This window comes from Stegodyphus dumicola, chromosome 8 (genome assembly GCF_044657685.1).
Source record: "Stegodyphus dumicola isolate Sdum_Otavi_A_Nest chromosome 8, ASM4465768v1".
In the NCBI taxonomy this organism is placed as follows: Eukaryota; Metazoa; Arthropoda; class Arachnida; order Araneae; family Eresidae; genus Stegodyphus; species Stegodyphus dumicola.
In genome coordinates, this window is record NC_140775.1 from 143,660,378 (window position 1) to 143,683,894 (window position 23,517).

A 23,517-nucleotide genomic window follows, 5' to 3' on the forward strand; every position below is an offset into this window, starting at 1 on the left:
GTATTAGAGGAATTATCTTGGCAGAATGTGGCACTTTTTTATAAAAGAAAAATATTGATAACATATAATTGCAAATAATGATTTATACGTAAATATTTTACATTTTTATTAGGTATTCACCCCAGATATAAATTGATAAACATATCTACAGAACTTGTTTTTCTATAAAAGTAGCAAAGCAACAACCTTGTGTTTGACATAGAAGAACGTCAAGAACTCTATCAATTTCAAGGGCAAACAGGTACAAGTCCTCAGGAGTAATGTATTAACACAACTACTTAAGTAGAACTTGCCAAATTTTCATAATGAATGAAACTCTGGCAACTATGTGCATAACCATTCTTCCTGCAACCATGCTCATAACAAACTTCAGTGAAGCAATGCTAACATTTTTGTATGCATTCTTTTTTGTCGTATTCCAAGTTATGATGGTTTTTAATAAACAAACAAAAAGAACATGGAGTTTGCAATTTCAAGACAAATTTAACAAAGGGCTCATATAAACATCCTACAGTTCACCACTGAAGATATCATAATGGACATTTTGTACCTCATTTAATGTTGCAAAAACCTAATAGTATTACTGTTGCTCAGAAAGGATAAATATATTTTACTTTTATATACCACAGCAATATTTGAAGACATTTAGAGAAATTTCAAGAACTTTCAGCTCAGAGTAATTGTCGAGTGGGTTCCATTCTGGTAATGAAAAAGGCCGATTTCCTTCCAAACAAGGAACGAACCTAATAAAAAAATTAATTTCCCCAACTGTGATCCCCAATTCTTCAAAATATATAGTTTTCACAAAATTCAAAATTTTGATAGACCATAAATTTAAAGGTTAAAATAAATCAAAAAGCTTAGACAAATGCAGTGTTTGAATAATTTTTATTAATTTCAAGGGTTACCTGATATATGGTGCTTGCAAAATCTGAGAAGTGTTTTTTTTTTTTACTTCAGAAGATGGACCTATATCAGTTAATTCTTAAAACTGACAAAAGATTTTATGTCAAGCTGCTATTTTTGCCTTACTTTAATTTTACATGTTTCTGTCAGTTAAGTATGACATACTTTTATCTGATCTTGAATGTCAGCAATATTAATTTTTCTAAACCTACTCTGGAAGTAGATTTAAGTAAGATAAGTATGTTTTACAGAAATATAAATTCTAGTAGTATTGGAAATCTACAACTTTAAAGTATGTACCTTCAAATGTTTGATATGTGCATTTTTTGGTTATATGATACCTGTTCCAATAGTTGATCTGTTTTTTGTAATACCTACAAGACACATAATGGCCTGGCATAATAATTAACTGGCATGTCGGTCTCCAAAGCCACAGTAATCCTGTTTTGCAGATCACTTATAGTATTGGGTACAAATACTTTGCTCTTCATTTAATATTTTAGGAGATCATCAGACCAGATAAGCTGAGCAAAATGTGTCCAAAAGCCCATTTGTTAGGATTTAAATATAACTATCAGTATTCAACAGTCTTACCACTCATGGACCTCTTTTTCAGATTATGAACTGCATATATATAACACATTATAAAGAAGATTTTCACATTTTACATTTCTCATGTTTTGTTATATTTTTTCCAAAAATTTGTCTGTTACATGCATTAATCCTTCACACGTTATATTTGTAAAAGCAAAGCACTGCACCTAGTCTTCTGTGAAAAAATACTATTGTGGAAATCAAATATAAATCCAGTACTTTAATTATACTGAGATTCAAATACAAAAATCTGACAACTTTTCTAATGTAATATGTACGTTTCTTATGTATTGAAATTGGGAGAGAATTTCAAATTTTATTACCGTCTTTTTCCGAAAATAAGACACTGTCTTACTTTCTTTTTTGGTCCAATAATACGCGCTAGGGCTTATTTTCGGGGGAGGGCATATTCATATATTTTATATTCATATAAAAGCATATTCATATATTTTTATTTAATATTTATTTTACACAGAACACAGAAATTTAAATTTATTCAATTACAGTCATGTCATCTTCTTCTGGAACATCGTTATAAATAAAATTCTGAATTATATTCTGATTTTCTTCCAAATTCATTTCCTGTTGAATCATTGGTCCAAATCTCTCACGTCTTGCGATATAGCTATCGTTAAATGAATACTTCTTGTCTAAGTAGCCTGTTCGTAGTGCATTGCAAACATCACTATCAGTTATTTTGACCCATGAATTTTCTACCCAATTCACAACTTCTTGTAAGTCTGGTTTTACAAAATTACCTCGATGATTTCTAACCATTCTGTTTTCAATATATTCATTGATTTCCATCCGCAAATGATCCTTGAATGGCTTGTTTATTGCAATGTCAAGTGTCTGGAGGTAACCAGTCATTCCTGCCAGAATCATTATTTGATCAATTTTCCTCTTAGCAAGAAAGTTTTTCATGTCTTTAGCGCGGTGAGTACTGGCTGAATCCCAAACTAGTAAACTTCTATTCTGACCCCTCAACAGTGGTGACAGCACAAAATCAACCCACTTTCTTATAACTGCTTGGGTGCACCAGGCTTTTTCACTTTCAATGACATAAAACCTGAAATACGTTGAATCTGGTCTTTTTTACCTTTAGTGATTAAAAATGGTGATACTTTCTTGCCATCTAGATGAATCACCAAAATACAGGTGACATGTGCACTATCGTAACCGGTAGAAGGAACGTAAATTGACGAAGAAGCCGTGTGGTGAACTTTTGTTTGAGCTCCTTGGCCTACAAATACCGCAGTCTCATACATAGCAATCATGCTGGAGAGTTGGTATTTCGAAAAATCGATGCCATCAACAAAAAGCTTAAATGTAAGTGCACGCTTAACAACTTCATTGTCTTCCAGCTTAAACAATATTGCTGATCTCCTTAGAGACAGTTCATATCGTTTAAGGAAGTTGTCCAACCAGTGTGACGATGCTTTAAATTCTTCTGTGGATATATCAAATTCAATTGCTGTTTCAAGGGCAAATTTTTGAATATCAACCCTGCGCACAACCAAAGCCATTGCTCTCCTGCCTGTAATCCTTTCCCAGATGCATCTTCCAACTCAGAAAATAACGACTGCCGACCTGATCTAACTCTGCATTTTGTCTCATTTCCTTGGTCCACCAGTTGACACAAGTAATCGTAGTCTGCACACCATTTACGAACCATACGGAGATCCAGCATCTTCTCTTTACAGAATGCTACAAGATTTACACCCCTGGAGTCTTCCACGATTCCCTTTTTGTACTTGACGGAATAGCTCTTTCGTTTTGTACTCATTTTAACTAAGGTTAAAAATTATTCACTTTATTTTTAAATAAAATTACGTATGAGGAAATAATCAGACTTACAAGACTAAAATGAATGAACGTTGTATACCTGCACTGTCGCTCAATGTAGACTGCTGCCTTATGTTGTATTTAAACATAATGAGAGAATATTAAACATAATGTTGAGAAATTAATGCCTTATGTTGTATTTTTAATACAACATAAGGCATTAATTTCTCGGAATATTTTGTTTCAAACATTTCTCTGAAATACGAGTATTAGGAAAGCTAAACATATTATTACTTAATAAATCAACAGCATTTTTTAACGAATTCTTTTTGTCACATTATTTTATATTTTAACTAGGGATTATTTTCGGGGGATGTCTTATTTTAATAAGAGTTCCGAAAATCACGATAGGGCTTATTTTCGGAGGATGTCTTATTTTCAGAAAAAGACGGTAGATACATAAAACAGTTTAAAAATTTATATATTAACCTTTTCAAAAATACAGTATATTGAGAATTTTTACTATCAATTTATTCAATGTGTTAAATTTCTTAAAAAATAAACATCACACTAAAATGCAATACATTTTAGAAAAAGTTAAGAAAACAAATTATAATTTATTAGTATTTAGAGACTTTCTGAAAAAAATATAAGCTTGTGACTTTCTGAGCTAAATATTAGAAAAAGGAAAAAAACCAACATATCTTCTGCACAAGAAAATTTGAGAAAGCCTTTTTCATGTGCATTTATTACTTGATGATCAGAAAATAAATGCTCTCTGTAATTTTTGGTGCTCCAAAATGAAGCAGAATGTTCTATACAGCAAATAATTTTTGGTTTTGAGATACGATATCATAAAAAAGGTACAGGTGATTCACTACTACACTTTTTTTGAGGGAGACTTAAAATTTTATTCCATATTTCACATGAGGAACCTCTGAATTTTATACATTCACACCATTGCCCTTTCATAAAAATAAAAGAAAATTATTACAAATCTAAACAAAAAAGATAACACAGTACAAAGTCTGAGATCCGGACTCAGATGGACTTTTTTTTTTTTTTTAAATTTAATTATGGCAAAGCACACTAGGTTTGTTTTATTTTTGTATGGCAAAGCACACTAGGGCTATCTGCCTATGGGGAGGGATGCCTTCATGGAGAACTTTCTAAGGGAAATTGACTTATATACACGCTACACATCGTAGGGACTTTGGTGATCTCCAATTTGAGATTTTTTCGGATATTAGATACTTAGTTTAAATCTAGTAAAATGGAAGATAGAAATTATTAAAATTAAAAATATGAAACTGTGATTTACGAAATAATGAAGCAGTTATGATCTAAAGGGTATAAAAATTTACGAATAAAAGCTTAATATTTATTTGTCTAGCTTACATTTCTTTCAATTTGTTTTTATTTGTTACATTTCTTTCAGTTAAGCTATTTAAGTTACTTTTTTTCACTTCTAGCATCGTAATTTTTGGTATCAATTTAGATTATTACTTGAGCTCTTATATATGTTAAATTTAGCACTTAATAACTTTTTTTCTTTATTTTACATGAAAATATACTTAAACAATTGCTTATCTTGTAAAATAATTTTTGTGAGCACTATTCAAATTATTCCAAAGTTTTAATTGATAAAATCCATCAATAAAGTTTAAAACTAATAAAACAACACAATACAGACTATTTAGAGTAAGAAGTGACAAAATTTCAAATGAAGACTGAGTGTGGTAAATCTTGAAGCACGGAGAAGTATCACTTTCTAATGCTTAGAAAAAGTATCACTTTCTAACTCTTTAGAAAATGAATCCTCACTCTCATCTGCATTAGTAAATAGTTCATTAGCCATACAAGGGTATTCTTCCACTGATAAATAGTGCTTTCCTGCCATAATAGACTGGAGGTGAGGCTTTCAAAATAAAAAGAGAAGAAATGCAAATGTATCTGAAGGCAATGCAAAACGTAACAGAACTTCACATAGTAACACTAAAAGAGGAAAAAAATAGAATAAAAAAGGAATTGGATATAAATCAGACAGGCAAATGTTTATATTAGCACCTGGGAATTTAAAAAGCCCACCTCTGTTTATGCTTTCCCTCCCCACCCTCGCAACAGTTGATAAGTAAAATACCAAAGTCAGGTAGAATATATCAAACTCAAGGTCAGAAACCTAAAACTGTGTTCATTTCAAATGTAATAGCCATAGGATGCCTTCTTGAGGCCTTCAGAAAAATGTTCCAGCTGAAAATACATATATGCATCACCCGCTCTCTGAATGCAATTTCTAGTAATGTGTGGATGGGACGCCCGCCTGTAAGAGACGTTCTTAGGGAATGCGTATATGGGACGCCCATCCTCAAAGGGTTAATTGCCTTATACCAAGGCAATTTTTAAATTTGGTTAATCATCTGTCAAATATGTGCACTCAGTTTTTAAATTCAATTCTTCATGAAATATTTTGGCTAGAGCCATTAGCATTGGACCCGTCAATGGCACAACCTCGCTGCAACGCTGTCTGACCCATTCAATCATCATTTGGTCATGACTGTCTTTTTTAGCATATAGAATAATTTTTCTTTTATTCATTGCAGGTGGTGTATCAGAATCCACAAAAAATAACCTGTAAAAAATAATAAGCTACATCAAATCAAAATGTTAAGGAACATTGCAATCTGCTATATTAACTGAAATTCCATGGAATCTGTAAAGTATAATTTTAGCCTAGCTTAACAGCTTCCGCTATACATTATTGACTATGTATCATGAGTTTGTCAACAAAAGACAAGTTGTTCCACTAAATTGTGTCTTGCTTCTATCATGCACTGAGACAATTAAGTCTGAATTGCATTAGTTTAGTTATTTATTATACTAATGTCTATTTCTTGCACATTCTTAAGGCTTACCTGAGTAGTGAATAAATAAATTCTCAAATATGCTTTCGGCTTATTGAGGGCCAGCACTAGATAGCTGCAGCATCAGGTGGGCCGGGCCACCTGATGCTGCAAGTCCTAAATTCTGCTACCAAGTGCCTCCCTAGGTTCTAAATTTTTGCCACCCCTAAATTTTAGGTTTCAGTGCTTTCCCTAAATTCTAAAAATTTTGTCACGCTTTAATTTTGTTGCTCAGTGCTTAAATTGCAATTTAACAATTCTGGAAATTTTGTCTTCCCTAAATTCTGGCACCCAATGAGGCCATAAGAGGCCAACGAGGTGCTGGTTTTGGAATTATGTGAATAACAAATCTGTTATTCTTAATTCAAATAGCATTAAATGTAATCTTTCAGCCTATGAGTATCATTAACAAAATTTATTTTTAGCATATTGTTAAATTTTTCGTTATCAACATTTCTTAGCGCATTTAACTTAAATCTGTAATAATCAACAAGTGTAATGTCAACAGCAAAGGTTGCCACACTCTTTATTATTCAATTACTAATGTGGAAAAAAAAATGCTTAGGCATTGCTGCATGAGTCATTTCTTCAAATGTCATGTGCTGGATAAACATGAGGTGATGAAAGCAAAATATAATAAATAATGATTTGCCAGGTTGGCATCAGCGATATAAAATATTAGTATATGTAAAATGAGTAATGTTTCTATGTAGAATGTTTTGGTTTGAGATGTATGCTAAGTAGATATGTAGGTTCAGAGTCAAATTATTGATGACATAAATTTATGCTAAAATGATGGTTTCTTCAATAATGAGGTATTTTATTTAGCACCAAAGTGAAATTAAGAATTGGAACTTCCCACAGGTTTTATTATGGAAGAAAAAAATCAAATGTGCATCCATATAACATTAAAAAAAAAAAAATATATACATGAAATTAAAAATATGAAACCGTAATTTATGAAATAAAGCAATTATGATCTAAAGGGTATCAAAATTTACAAAAAGAAAAAGCTTAATATTTATTTGTTTACTTTATTAAACAAACCAGAAAACTATTTGATGTGTATTCGTGATATTTATAATGACGAGGAATTTGATTTAAATCATATCAAAGACGGAGTACATCGAGATGAAATACTACATTTAGTAAGGAATTATAAGCCGAATAAAATAAAAACATCTGCCCTCAAGATAAGGATAGTGCAGACAGATCAACTTCCAGTTTATTGCGCGCCACGTCGTGCCCCCCCCCCCCCCCCCCCCGCAGAGCAGCGTGAAATTGATAAATATATTTCGGAATGGTTAGAGAATGAAAGGATACGCCTTTATCCATTTTTTGCAGTAATTCCACTTTTTGTTTGACGGACATCGAAACATGCTTTCGCTTTGTAGATCCTTTGGTATCTCCAGAATCAGAAATTCTTTTTGACATAATCAAAAGTTCAAGCTTACTTTTATAAAATTGCTCTAACAGTCTGCAAAATATAATAAGCCGGATACAATTAGAAGATTAAGGAACAACATTAACTGAACTAGATAATTAGATAATTTTAGCTTAGCTTATACCGTCCGTTATACATTAAATGCGCATGCGTAATCGTATTATGCGCATGCGCAGAAAGTTTGTAGCTTTGAAGTCTGGATTATAGATCATTCTGGATTATGGACATCCGGATTAAAGACTTTTGACTGTATTATATATCTATTACTGTAAATCCTGGAAACTAATTTTTCTGCCTGATCTTATACTATAATATACAGTACAAAATCTGTAATCCGGATGTCTATTATTCGGAATGATCTATAATCCGGACCTCAAAGCCACAGACTTTTTTTTTTATGCTTTACGCATGCATGCAATGCGTTTCACACATGCACATTAAATGTTACAATGTGCATTTAGCACAAAAATGAAGCAAATGAAATAACTTATATTGAAATAAATGTTTAATAAAGTAAACAAATAAATATTAAGGTTTTTTTTTTTTGTAAATTTTGATATCCTTTAGATCATAATTGCTCTTTATTTCATAAATTACGGTTTCATATTTTTAATTATATAATTTCTGCATGCCATCTTACCAGATTTAAATTGATGATCTATAATCCGGAAGAACCCTCAATCCAGAATCGCGGAAGTCCTGACGAGTCCGGATTATGGACTTTGTACTGTATATACAGGAAACTAGTTTCCAGTTGTTTGTTGGTCTTATTCGGCTTAATCCAACCTTTCTCAATGGGCTTACAACTGTCAAGTTTAACATTGGTTTAACCATGCTCAGCTGTTTCCTTGTGGTCATAATTTTATATTTCTTTCATGGCATGATCAAGCTCCTTATTAATTCCCTGGATATGTCATTATGTATCTTCTCTGGATGTGCCATTAAATTTTGAGATGACAGATCTTAAAACACTGCATTAAAATCCTCAGTATTTTAATTTTTTAGCTTCCATACAGTCCAGAAACTCTCAAGCTTATAAACTTGTGGAGAAATATCAGGCTTGGCCAATTATTTTTCTTCCCACTTTGCAACTCCTTATTCCAGCTTTTCTTTGTGACAAAATCAAGTTCTGGATCTCTAGTTAGTTTTAAAAAAGTCCTTTGCATGAAATATCCTCAACAAAGTTGGCTGTAAAATATTTTAATAAATCTGAGTTATTTAAGTCCAACAACTCTCTACGGAAGCTATAATCACAGTAAATTATAACAAAAAGCACTAGCTTAACACACAGAATTACCACTCACCATCAGCTGAGTGGTAAAGTTGCTGAACACTGGTAGTTATGACCTGGATTCGATTCCAGGCTAAAGGGCTGACTGCATGGGCATTTTCATGGTTTTTTTCCATATGCAACATGTAAACGAGTCAGGTTCCCTTAGAAAGTCCTCCACAAAGCCGTCCCTTCCCCGCAGGCACATGCTTTACCATAATTAAGTAAACCAAACTAAACTAAACCTTAACACACAGAACATGAGGTAGAAAGTCACCAATGCTATGGGAGCTAAGAGTGTAGTTGACTCCACCTAATTCTAAATGTCTATAAGACAAGCAGCTTTGATTTCATAATATTCAATCTCTACAAGCTGTGACAAGCAAACTCCGCCCCTCCCTTTTTTTTTATTACAAGACAGAATGTGAAGAGCATCTTTTTCTAAATGGGCTCAGCTCTATTATGCATGCATTTTATAATATCCATATCCAGTTCATAATGTATGTCTTATTCATGCACCAGCTGAAATGAAATGCAATATAATTTTGCATTATAAAAGGTACCACTGTAATTTAATTTTAATAAAATAAAAATTTAAAATAATTTTAAAGCCTATCAGACATAGGACTGTTTTATTTTAGAATAAAAAGCTCTATAGTTAAGGGGGGGAACATGCATGCTTTGCTTAATTTTGTTGAGACAAACATGCTATATTTCTTTTAAACAAAATAAAATTCCTCTACTTGCATTATAATATGTTTATACAAGTTTTGTTCACTTTATGAATGTACAACATTCCTGAAAAACCCTTCTGTTAGCCAAAACAGTGGAACATGAAAGCATAATTACTATTTACATGGAAAAAGCCTTTTAATGCCTCCAAGGTCATCAAAATATTTTCAGTCTCTCATGCCAGTTCTTTTATGTTTTAAACATTTTTTAAAACCTAAAAATAACTGTAAAAGAAAGAATAATTTAAAAAATATACAAACCATATAGTCAAACCTCATTAAACAGGCATTAAAAGGATCACGATTGTTACTTGTTATTAACAAATATATACTAAAAATGAAGACAGTAGTCTCTTATACTGAGGATCTGGAGATTTAGAAACTGCTAGTTAATGGAGGTTTGGGCAAAAATATATTTAAGGGTGCCCATTGGCGATTGACCACCAAGGCACAATTTTAAGATGTGCACAAACTACACAAAATCAAAATAACAAGCCAAAGAACTGCAAAAACTCGGTGTCCATGTATACATCGATCTATTTTTCAGTTTATAAAAATCAGAAAATTGCACAAACTCGCCACTGTGCACTCTCTTGACTTTGTCCATGTACACATTGATCTATTTTTGCTTAAAAAAATCAGGAAATGATGGCACCCTATAATGTTAAAACAAAGTTACTCATCACCAAAACTGAACAAAATTTGTAGCCAATCGAAGCTCAGTAAACTACATTTTAAATTACACAATGAAATAACATAAACAAGGAAATACATCTTATCGCATATACACACTACAAAAAGGAAATATCAACTAACCATATTTAGAAATTTCCGTGTCTTCAGTCTGTTGCACACAAAATTCCTTAACGGCATCCAAACACTTTCAAAAATTATCTGAGCTAGAATATACATACTGCCATCATCACAGATATTCACAAAAATAGGAGTAAAAAATATTCTCCATAGTGACGAAAGCATTTCTGCATGAACCTCTCTTGCGACAAACCCATTCAAACCATCTGATTGATCTTTACATACAACCATACGCATTTCCTTTGCACAAACAGGATACTTATAATGACTACTGTTCCAAAAGAAAAAAAGAAAAAAAGGAAAATAATATAGTACACATTAATTACAAATATTTCTTGGCTGGAACTGAGGCATATATCAAACTCTAAAAAGAAGATTCCAAATCTTTCATTTAAATTCAAATTTATTAATGTTTACATCTCAAACCAAAATAAAAACTACAACTAAAAAAAAAAAAAAAAAAAATTCATGGAATACAGATAACATTGCCACACAAAAAAAAACTAATCATTCTCTAGAATTACTTCTTGATCAAGAGTGACATCAGATTTCATGGAGCTCTGGAGTTCAAGAAGATAGTAACAAAGTAAGTAATGAAATTTTATGGAGTCATTTCATTACTTAGTAGCTTTCCTTTCAACTACTAAGTAAACCTTCATTTTCACACCAGTCAATTAGTGCTTTCATTTCAAATCATACAGAAACTTCACATTAATCTCATCACATACAGTCATATTACGGTGTACAGCACAAAATAAGCAACGTACATCCTAAATGACATCCAAAGCAAAAATAAGCCCTTACAAATATTGGCTAAAGTGCAAAATCGCCCACTTATTTGTTTGGTGCTTTTTACAAGAGTAAGAAGAATTGGATTTGGCTGATCTTTGGATTATGGTAACTTGGCGATTTTTTGGCGAAAATTTGGCGACCAACTCTGCTACAGCAACCCTCTATTTTTTTTTTCGCCGCCATTTTGTCTTCACGAAGTAAAGATATATTTCTTTTCTTTTTATTTACTCAACACTTTTTCCAACAATCTCCTAGCCGAATTACACTTATGCTAGAAATTTTATGGAACAAAACTGCTTAATCATGACAAATATTAACTGCAAAATTGGGAAAAAGTGCAGAATCGCAAACTCCTTGCCGCGTTTTTCAAAATCGCACATACACAGTAACCATGTACATGTCGACTTATTTTTACTTAAAAAAACATCCCAGAATTGCACAAAAATGGCATTGCGCACACTCTTGACTTTATCCATCTAAACTGCTATTTTCTCATAAATTACAAAAATTTGCACGAAAATGCATTAAAATTTTGTGAATCTTTTAAACTTGGTAAAAAGCACGTATATGAAATAACCTGATCGCGAAAAAGTATATACCCTATCCAATGATGAACATTTCCACGTATAATATAAATAAAATATCCAAAAACTTTTACCTCTAAATTATCTATTATAAACGTCACTAACAAATTCATAACAAAACATTAAAACTGGTTACAAATACTTACTGTCAAATATTTAAATTATTTCCATGCACGTTTACATCCACTTAAACGTATACCAAATTGCTATAAACATATAATTCACAAAACTATCATTTAATTAAAATATAATTAAACCATGTACATGTTGACTTATTTTTACTTAAAAAAACATCCCAGAATTGCACAAAAATGGCATTGCGCACACTCTTCACTATATCCATGTACACTGCTTTTTTTCTCATAAATTAGAAAAATTTCACGAAAATGCATGAAAATACTCAACGTATTCTACTCAAACGTATTCCAAAATACTACAAACATATAACTCACAAAATGACGATCATTAAATTAAAATATAATTAAATTAAAAAACATTACTTAAAATATAAATAAGCACATACATTAAATTAATAAAAATTAGATTACAATCCTAATTACTTTAAACTAAATCATTGCTAATAACAATTTTCCATAATACCATATTAATTTATTTACTCCTTACATTTAGAACAATGCATAAAAATAATATCCTCAAATGATTAAAAATACTAACTTACCTAATCTTCTTCAGAATCTTCATTACGTGGCACACCCACTTCCCTACAGAAAGAGTTCCAATCGGCTGCAGTACTACTGCTAATTTCTTTCACTTTACATAACGCTATGCAATCCGAAAATTAATCAACACTATTTCACACAACACACAATGAAGCTTAATACAAAATAATATAGTACTACCGATATTTTTTAAATTTTTACCCCCTTTTCCGATTAAAGAACTGTAATTCGTCCATTAATGTCACATGACATATTTCATGATCTCTCATTTCCCTCACACAAAATAATGCGTAATCGGAACTGAGTACTTCTCGCATTATTACCAAAGTCCTAGGTAGTAGTAACCTTTATCGCCTCCAAAATGTCGCCAAACTACCTTTTACCATATTCCAAAGATCAGCCTTGAATTTTTGTCAATTTTCTTTGACTTTTTGAGTGAAAATAGGTTGATGTGTACATGGATAAAGTCAAGGGAGTACACAATGTCATATTTGTGCAATTCTAGGATTTTTTTTTAAGTGAAAATAGGTAGATGTGTACATGGATATCAAGCATGTGCAATTCTTAAAAACACGCCAAGCAGTGGGCAATTCTGCACTTTCACCCAAATATTTTCTCATTAGTCAAATTCACCGCACTCATTCAAGCAATCACGTCGTAATAGGGTTTCCATAACATTCAACTACTCAGGTTGCCGTAAATGAAACAACTTGATGATAATCCAGGGACACCCTAAAATATAGACTAACCGGAGCTTTGACTTTGAATAGAAATATCATTGCACAATGTACCCTTCAAAACTGAAAAGAGAGTGAGCACACTCGTAGCCATAAAAGACCACTGTGCATCAAATATTTAGCAAAGGAAACTAAGATAATGTAAATAAACATATGACATACAATACGAGACTGAAAAGATGAAGATCACTTATTAATTTTTTATCATCATTTGAATCAGTAAGATCACTGCATCTGGCCCGGTGTTGAAAGTTGAAATTTGTTATATTCTAGTTCAAATGAAAGGTTTGAAGCAAGACACGTGTTTGGATTCTGAAAATGAGAAACTACTTTTATCATGTAGTTTTTCATATGTAATCAAAACAGCTTGCATAAACTGTCTTAAACCTGTTAACTGTATTAAAATTAATGAGATTTTTCTGAAATCATTTCTCCAGCAGCCGAGCAGTAAAGTCGCTGAACACTGGTAGTTTGCTTCGAGGTTCGAATCCCGCAAATGGGCTGGCTGCATGGGCGTTTTCGTGGTTTTCCTCATGTGAAACGTGTATATGAGCCAGTTCCCTTAGAAAGTCCTCCACGAAGGCATCCCTCCCCTTAGGCAGATAACCCTCGAGTCTTTGCCATAATCACACACACAATCTGAAATCATTCCATATAATAAACACCAAGTCATATTTTTCTTTCTACTCTTCTTCGTAAAAGCAGAAATTTTCTTTAGATTTCTTTTATTCACGAGAAAAGGTAATATTTTAGATCTTTCACAAATCAGTTTCACAAAACAAAAGTTCCTTAAGTGAGGATAGCTATATTTCAAATCCGATTACCCAGATTTTACATAAAAATTTACACATTACATTTATTCATAAAAAGGATTGAAAGTTAAAAAATGGACAGTTAAACAGCAGTATATATATGCAAAAGCTAATGATTTTAGTAAAAGTTATTTTTATGCAGCAATATAAAACAGCAGGAGCTACTGAAACAATATAAAAGAGAGTACGTTTTATTAATAATGGTCATACGACTATAAGAAATGTGTATTAATATAAACAAAAATGCGAAGTTTGAAAATTTAGAAAGTAAAATAAACTTTGATAGGATAATAAAGACCTCCCAATACAACAGAGACCGAAGATGTCATCTTTATTTAGAAGCTATGATATACAAATCTAGACAGATTCAGAATTAGTATGCTGGAGAAATTGCAAAGTCAGTATAACATGCTGCTGTAAACTTAATGACACATCCCATTTACATATTAATAATTTTAAATCTAGCAGCAAAGTTACTGCATTCATACAGAATTCTCAAACACTTGAATGTACAAAACTAACAACAGTATTTTTGAATAACAAAAATTAAGTACCTATTATTAAAACATAAACAATCATGCAACTAATTTTTAAACAAACTGTAAAATTACCGCTAAAAGACTAATATTACTTTTAAACTTCCTATAAAGGGTCAGAAAATAATCAAAATATGATAATAATTACCTCCTCCTCCGACAGCCATTTCGATATAGATTGTAATTCTCTAATTTATATTATGGATATTTAATTTGAGCACAATATAGAGTTCTCTTGATTACCTTCTCCATTGTTGCTAAACTGAGAGCTGAATAATAGATTATGAAGCATTTGCGAAATTTATTACGTTCGAATTTATTAAACCTGCTCATACATAAATCACATAATGATGAAAAATTAAGTAAACACTTTTTAGTCAATGAAGGGGCGTGTTGTTATTGTGAACCTTAAATTACGAAATAAATTTTTCACATAGCTTGCAGATGAATTCCACAAATAACTTTCAGATGGCTTGCTCTAAGCCAAGGACCTGAACTCCATTTTTAGCATCTATGTTTTTAGCATCATATTATTAATTTTTTTTTTCTCTTGAAGCAATAAAAAAATTAGCTCATCTATGAATTTTTCACAAATACGAGTGATTCATGAAACATTCCATGCATCACTCCTATTTGTCTCATCTGATTTGAACTGTAGGAGGTCATTCTAGGCTACTAAAAGGGTAACTCTAGTAGCTCTAGTATAGTCTACTATTTAAAAGCAAATTTGAAAAACCAATCGGGATTGTAAATAACAACAGAAAACAAAAGGTTATGAAAGACGGAACAAAAGGTTCACTCAAATGACAAGAACAGTCTAACCAGGGAAGACTTCTTAATCTTCACTAAATAGAGAAAAATTGAACAAAACCTGCAGTTCTATGGAACCTCACTGCCTTGGGCTAAGCAGGTCACTTATCTTAGGGTGATCCTAAAAAATTCTCCCACATGGCCCCTACATAAACACTCTATTATTCAGAAGTTTCGTGTTCGTAAAGTTAAATTCAACCCTTTAATTACCCGAAGCAACAGAAAACAAAAGGTTCACTCAAATGAACTACAAGTTCTCCAGATGAATGAATGCCATAATTTAAAAAATTAACAACTCTTTATTCAGTTAGAATACAGCCGTAAATTTGCATTGCCAACATAAATAAAGTCAAAAACACTCCTTTCTAAAAATTACGTTTAAAAAAAATGGGGGGGGGGAAACTGAAAGCTTTCAGATTTTACATTACACCCAAAGGAGAGATTTTTTAACGTTTTCTGTGTTTACCTTTATTTATTCAATATCATATTCTTCGCACTTAAACCATAAAATTCAATTCAACAGCAATATCACAAAATAATTTTAAAATGAGCATATCTTTAGAATTTCCGATACACAGTCTCGCACGCAAGCTTTCGACCATGTCTGGATAGATGCATTAATATACAAAATCAACAATCTGGGCCTTTCCAGATTACATTACTCACATAATTATAACCTACCTATAGGTAGACACTTTGTCGTTTACCTTCCTAACACTTACTCCACTAAACGTCTGGTTTCAGCTGGCGTGACCCAGGGGTCGTTACTAGGGCCTACACTTTTGAATATTTATGTGAACGATATACCCACCACACCCAACACTACACTAGCAATGTATGCTGAAGACATAGCGGTCTTTGCTCAAAATGCATTTCTTAGCCCAGTCATTCAACATCTTCAAAATTATATGCATGCACTAGAGGAATGGCTACTGAAATTGAAAATTCAGGTCAACGTTGAAAAAACGTTGCCATAGTCTTCACTAATCCTGAGCCTGTCGAGTTATTTCCTGCAAATACCTTTAAAACTATCGCTAATTTTTGACCCAACTTCCCGTAAAATGTGGGGAAAATAAGCCTAGACGTTTGAGAAATGCTAACTAGTTCTTTTGTTATATCTCTTCCCTCCCAGAATTTTACATCAATGGTTCCGCCTAAAAGAGATTGATGACACCGTAAACATTAATAGATGCGAGCTGTCAAGAGCATTGCAAATAAATAGCTTCTCTCTGACAGACCATGGGAGTGCCCTAAGGTAAAATCAACATTTCATGAGTAGAAGGTTGCAAAACTACAAAACTTAAGCGTTTTCTTTCACAGAAATATCTTATTTTCAAATGAATTACTTTTAAAATTAAAAATAATTTCGAATAATTATTATAAAAAATGTGTTTTATGATTCCTGCCAAATTTAGTTAATGGGATTCAATGTGACTTTTAAAATTGCTTTTTTAAAGAAACTCATAGTTAAAAATTAAGTACATTTCAAAGTTTCAAATTTTTAGGCTTCTTTTATGCTCAAAATTACATCTTTTTATAAAGGAATTGTGCTTCTGGAAAAATCTGGCTGTTTGTCTTTTTTAATCAGCAATATATGATATATAGAAAAAGTTTAGAGACAAGCATTTTTAAACAGTTTTAAATATTCACTAACATAAAACATTCTGACTGAAGATCTTAAAATTCAAGGTGAAGCGAAGAATTTTTAAAACTATACGTGAATTTCTGATTTGAAACGGACAGGTATTGAATGTGACTTATTTACAAAGAACAGAAATATAGCATTTCTAGTTTCAAAACATCAGATTGCCGTCCAATACTTCAAATAAAAGTTAAGTTTACTACTGAAAATTAAAAAAAATAGTACTAAAATTTAAGTTTTTACTTCTTCCTTCTTTTAAATAATATTGGAATCTGCTCTTGCCAATTTATAAACTTAAATAATTTCTATTTACTCATAAGACCAAATAAAATACAAATAAATAAAATTGAAACTCATGTCAAAAAGAATTTGAATTTTAATGAGATCGAACAATTGTATCTGTACTTCTTTATGAAAAAATATTATAAGTAGAAAAATATCAAACTATTAAAAAAGTATACTAATAATTTAATTAAAATTTTAAAAAAAGTAATAGGGCTGATGGTTTCTCAGTTTGCATATCATTATAAAGTAATAATTTGCCAGTTTTGGGGAAGCTGTAAGATGGTAGAGTACATAAAAATTAAAGGTAGGAATTTTATTTTGCTGCAACGAGCAGCGATTTGTAAAAATATTCAAGATAAATAAATCATCTTATGTACAGTCGGTCACAAAAGTATTCGAACACCGGTACCCTATTAGAAAATGACAAGATGGCGTTTTTTTCTCTTTCTCTCTGTGTGTCGTGTTATTCCATCCTAGGTTTTCTTCTCCCCCCCATCTTGGAAAAAACTGGAAAAAATTGGTTACGATCTCTTTTTGAATGGGGAGATGACATTTTGAGAAAAAGCTGACGACCCTATCTTGGAGAATGAACATGACCGCTCTACACACCCTTTTACTCTCTCTTTCTTTTTGAATTGGGAAGCCATTTTGGGAAAAAGCAGACGACCCTATCTTGGAGAATGGAAATGAACGCCTCTCCCTCTCTCTTTGAAATGGGAAGCCATTTTGGGACCCTCTATTCTTGGGGAGGGAGAAAACTGAAGTCTGCACTTCGCTGTCTCTGAATACGGAAAGCCATTTTGGGAAAAGCGGACCCTCTTCTTCTGATCTTGGAGAACTGGAAATGAACGCTCTACACGATCTCTCTTTGAATTCAGAAGGTATTTTGGGACCTTCTAATGTTGGAAAACTGAAATGGACGCTCTACGCTTTTTTTCTCTCTCTCTCTCTCTATTTGAGATGAGTAGCCATTTTGGAGGATTCTCCACCACCATCCTAACCTTGGAAAACTGAAATGAACGCTCTACACCTTCTCTCTCTCTCTTTCTCTCTTTCTCTGAAATGGGCAGTCATTTGAAAACTCCCTAACTTTGGAAAAAATCAGAAATGAACGCTCTACACCATCTCTCTTTGAAAATGGGGGGGGGTGTCATTTTGAGACCTCCCTCCCCTAAACCTGGAAAAAAAACTGAAATGAACGCTCTACACTTTCTCTCTTTGGACATGGGTAGCCCTTTGGAGACCCTCTCCTCTTGGTAGGAAAAAAAAGAACTGAAGTGAAGGCCCTAGACAATCTCTCTTGGAATGGGATCCATATTTCGGGAAACGTAGATCACCTCATGCTGGAAAACTGAAGTGAACCACCAAGATTGGACTCTATATAATATTTTTTTTAATTCACATCATGACCCTCCTCCCATTTGTTATTAAAAAAGTTTTTTTGTTTTAGTTTTTATCCCATTTCCGATGTGATTTCAGAAATGCAATTCCATAACAGTTCAATTTCATTCGAGGTTAAATGATCTAAACAGTCTTTGACCCACCCATCCGTATGATTATTTTCTTCTCCTTCCTGTTGCACCAAATTTTGTAAGTCCATATAATCATTCCATACGGGAAGGGCTGGATCCTCACAAGGCTGTCTTGAAACACTTGGAGTCTCTTTGGGATGAGTGGAGGGATCTAGGATGTCTGGACCCGGCTGCGATTCTACCTCCATGATTTCTGGACCCGTTGGAACTTGTTTACCCGGCTGAAATTCTACCTCCATAATTTCTGGACCCGTTGGAACTTGTGAACCCGGCTGTGATTCTACCTCCATGATTTCTGGACCCGTTGGAACTTGTGGACCCGTCTGACATTCTACCTCTACGATGTCGGGACTTTTTGAAGCTTGTGGACCCGTCTGACATTCTACCTCTACGATGTCGAGACAGGTTGGAGGAGGAGAAGAAGAAGAAGAAGACGATACTGGAAGAGGTTCTGTCTGTGAGGAGTCCGAAAGAGGTTGCCTGTTTGAACAAGTCGGGGAAGAAGAAGAAGAAGAAGATTCTGGATTCTGAAGCGGATCTTGCACGCCAGGTAGGTTCCGGTAAGTCGACCGTTTTTTAAGAGGTAATTTTTTTTCTTTCTCCTCATCTTCAATTGTGATGACTTCAATTTCATTCCGTTGCCGGGTCGATTTTGTTTCGGGCCATGACGACGGTTTGGTCCAGCTCCTCTTATCATCTAAGGAAGGGATGGGTAAAGGTGGCGGAGGGTTTTCTTCTTCTTTTTCTTGAAACATCACCGGCGATTGGAAAGAAATCTCCTCTTTCAATTGTTTCCAAAGCGAGTACGAGCACCGATCGACGAGAAAGAGACTCTTCTGGGTTGTGACGATGAGATATTGCGTTTTCGGGGGAACGACATAGTTTTGAAAAGGTCTTAGAATATATTTCTTATATTTCATCCTGTCGCTGACTTTAAAACTTCTTTCCTTCAGATTGGGGGACGATGATTCGTAATAGGCGAGAGGAGCGGCTGTGGTTTGAACAATATGAACTTCATCCTCAGCCGTCGTTCTCACTCCAAACGTAAAATATCGTTTCGTGAGAAAAATATTCTTCCACCGAAAACTCGTGCGCGGATCTGTATATCGCCGGTCTATTTGAATGGGCCGTCTCAAAGCTCGATGCATCCGATTCCAAGAGAAGGGAGATTCCTCTTTCGTTTGTTGCGATTCGAATAAATTTCTGTATATATTCTGAACGAGCAGGTTGGAGGATTCAACATCTTGGTTGAAAGAAACGATCGCTTGATGAGGTGGTAAATGCGGAATAAATGTCGCACAATGACACGCCAAAAAAATTTTCAAGTTGGAGATTTGCTTTAGCGTCTTCAAATCCTCCCCGTTCGAAATCCGTTGAGTTGGAAAAACGTCTAATAGCGACATGGCTCCCAATGGAAAAGAAATGATCTCGCCCAGTACTCTCGTCTTTTTATATATCTATATAGACACACACAGACACACATAGAGGCTCTATGACGTCCGTTTTATTTGTTTTTTTTTGTTTCTCTCTCTCTTCTTTCCAAGAAATCTTATCTCCATGACCTCTTTTTCTTTTCTTAAAAAGATGAATGTGTGGGGGAATGAGGAAGTGAAAGTAATAATTTAATAAACAAAAAATTAGCCAACCATGACCTTCTTTTTTTTTTCAAAGTCAACCTTTCCAATCCAAGGACGTCTAGAGATAGAGGAAGCAGGGAGAGAGGAGGAGGAGGGAAGGGAAGGTCACACTCTCTTTCTCTCTATAAATAAAAGGGGAGAGCCCCAAAGTCGTATTTTTGTCCAAGTGGATCATGAGGAACATCCCCAGCTCACTACGTGTATTCCTTTCAAATATAAATATGTTGATCTTTCCTTTTATATCATCCAAGGAGTCGTTTACCTGAAAGCCTCCGATTTTTCAAAATGTGCGGGTTATTATACCGTGGGGAGTTATTAAAAGATGCGGGACGAATTTTTGTCCGACGAAAACGTGTTGATGGCTCGTGACATTCCACCTTTGGATGCACAAATTTTGTTAATGAAACGAGCCAAATATTTTTACACGTCCCACTTTCTAACCGTCTCGCAAATGAATAGGATTATGGATCGTCTTGAGAAGACAAAAGGGATTCTCGTTCATTTTAGTGAATGGTTGCATAAATGTTTGCACGAACCTCTCTCGATCGAGAAGACTGGGAAGAATACCTATTATATTCTTCTCGAGGACTCTCCTCGTTCGTCTCATCATAGAGAGGCCACGACTTTTGAAAAAATCCTCGAGCAAGAAAAAATAGAATGGTGGAACAACTACCCCATCCCTCTCCCCGAGCATCAAGAGGAGCCTGTTCAGAAGAAAAAGAAAAAACCTTTCCAAAAGCCTATCCTCATCCTCCTCGATAATGATGGGGATGAGGAGAAACCTGTTCAGATTCCTCTCCGTTTGTCAAAACCCGTCGAGGATGAAAAACCTCTCCCTTCCTCAAAACCCCTTGAGGAAGAGAGACCCCTCGAGAAGGAGAAATCTCTCCCATTGTCAAACCTCCTCGAAGATGAAAAACCTCTCCATTTATCAAGACCCCTCGAAAATGAGGGACCTCTCGATTTGTCAAAACCCCTCGAGGATAAGGGAACCAAAACTTCTCTCTCTTTCGAAGAGGAGGGACCTCTCAATTTGTCAAGACCCCTCAAGAATAAGGGAACCGAAAATCCTCTCCCTTTCTCAAGACTTCTCGAGGAGGAGGAGGAGGAGGAGGAGGAGAGACCGCTCCATGTCTCAAGACAGGACCCCCCTCTATCTCTTGAGGATCCGAGGGAAACGATTCCTATTGAAAAACCATCTATCGACGATCCCCAGAAAAGGTCTTCGGAGGAGATTAGACTTCCATGTAGAAAACGAATCTGCCACAATCATCATCATCATCATAATAATAATATACCCCCTTCTCAACAACAGAATCCTACAACATTTGCAGATAAATGCATTCAAACCAATCCCTTTATAGTAACCCTTTTGATTGGAGAACCCGTGCATTAGCCTCGAAAAATAAAATGAGATTCTAGACTGTTTCTATGACCAGAATGTTAAGCCAATAGATAGGTCTAGCTCAGAATTTTTCTTTTTAAAAGAAAATAAATAAATAATCCAAAGACTATTCGTAAATATAAATGGTAAAGTCTTGAGTCGGCTGGAAAAAAATTTTCAGAGCTGAGAAAAATTCTACAACTCAAAAAAAAAAAAAAAAAAAAAAAAAAAAAAAAAACTTTTTGTTAATTTTTATCATGTCTTAGACATGATAAAAATTAACGACCCCCCTTCCCTTTTCGTCTGGGAATGTTGTCTCACTCTTTTGAAAAACAAATCGTGATTCATTCATGGAATGATTGCCATTAGAGAAAGGATGAGTCATGGTCTATTTTTAGAAAGGGTGAGACATCCTTCCCAGACAAAAAGGGAGGGTCATTAATTTTTATCATGTCTAAGACATGATAAAAATTAACCAAAAGTGTTTTTTTTTTTTTTTTTTCATTAGAGAATTTTTATCTCACCTCTGAGAAATTTTTTTTCTCCCAGCCGATTCGAGACTTTACCATTTGTTTTTAAGAATGATTTCTCTCTGATCTATTATTTCAAAATTCGAAGTTTCGCTTCAGAACCATCTATGCTGTTGAAGAAGTAACGTGATATATGTATTTTTTTTTAATGAGTTCTGTCAAGATTGAATTGTGCAGGATCGACCTTGCGAATTTCTTCTCTGTGTCTTTAAATAATAATGATACCGAACTGCGTTTTGTAGAGCGCAATGGAAAAAACGTTTTGTATGGTTAGGACAATTCATGTGTTCGATCCCATTGTATTTGAGAATCTCTTGCGTCGATCCCGAAATGCAATAAATGGATCTTTGCAACCATTTCTCTAAAAACCGCCGTTTAATTTCTCCTCGCACCCAAATCATGGAAAAGGGTTCCGTCAACATCGTTAACATCCATGGAAAATAACTGTACGGAATTTCTCCTTCGTACCACGACAAGCCGTGATAATAATCACTCGCCCACACAGCGGTTCGTTTTTCTTTCTCGGTGAGCATTTGCCATGGAAACGGGGGTTTAAAAACAAATACCCCTCGAGAAGTACCGTCCAATGTGACGTAAGCCAATTCTTTCACAATAAAGGCTCCTTGAGAATCGTAGAAACCTTCAAAGTCGAGCACGAGTTCCATGTTTTTTCTTTCCAAGGTGACCTTTATTATTATTATGATGGATGTGTATTGAGATACGCACGATATTATTCAAAAAACAAATATATATACGAATGTGACCTTTCCCAGAATTCATACGACCTGTCACGTGCAACTTTCTCTCTCTATATATATAAAAGAGGAGACGGCGAGAGAACGCTATCCATTTTTTCCTTCAGGACACACAGCGAGAGAGAGAGAATTTTGTTTTCTTTTTTTCCTCAATTGAAGAAGATGGACATTTTGAGTGCCAAACCTCTCAAAGATTCCTACATTGTTCTGGACATGGAATACTTTCACTGTTATGATCCAAAGACGGGAGATATATGTTTCATCTTGAAAGAACTGGGCTACATCACTTGCGATTTAACCTTATGCGGATCCATGATTTTTCTCCCTCCTGTCCATTACGATGACTTATCGTCCCGCA

The 23,517-nt window shown here is 33.9% G+C and overlaps 1 protein-coding gene across 1 annotated transcript in view; it reads right to left on the bottom strand.

The window, feature by feature from the left end:
• Nucleotides 1-15,008, bottom strand: part of LOC118181910 (serine/threonine-protein kinase LMTK1-like) — a 68,526-nt gene extending 53,518 nt beyond the window's left edge. Inside the window, exon 1 of the mRNA XM_035351144.2 lies at nt 14,733-15,008. Within this exon, the coding sequence (XP_035207035.1) occupies nt 14,733-14,751 (19 nt within the window). The 5' untranslated portion in view covers nt 14,752-15,008. The remainder of the gene's footprint in view (nt 1-14,732) is intronic.
• Nucleotides 15,009-23,517: the final 8,509 nt, after the last annotated feature.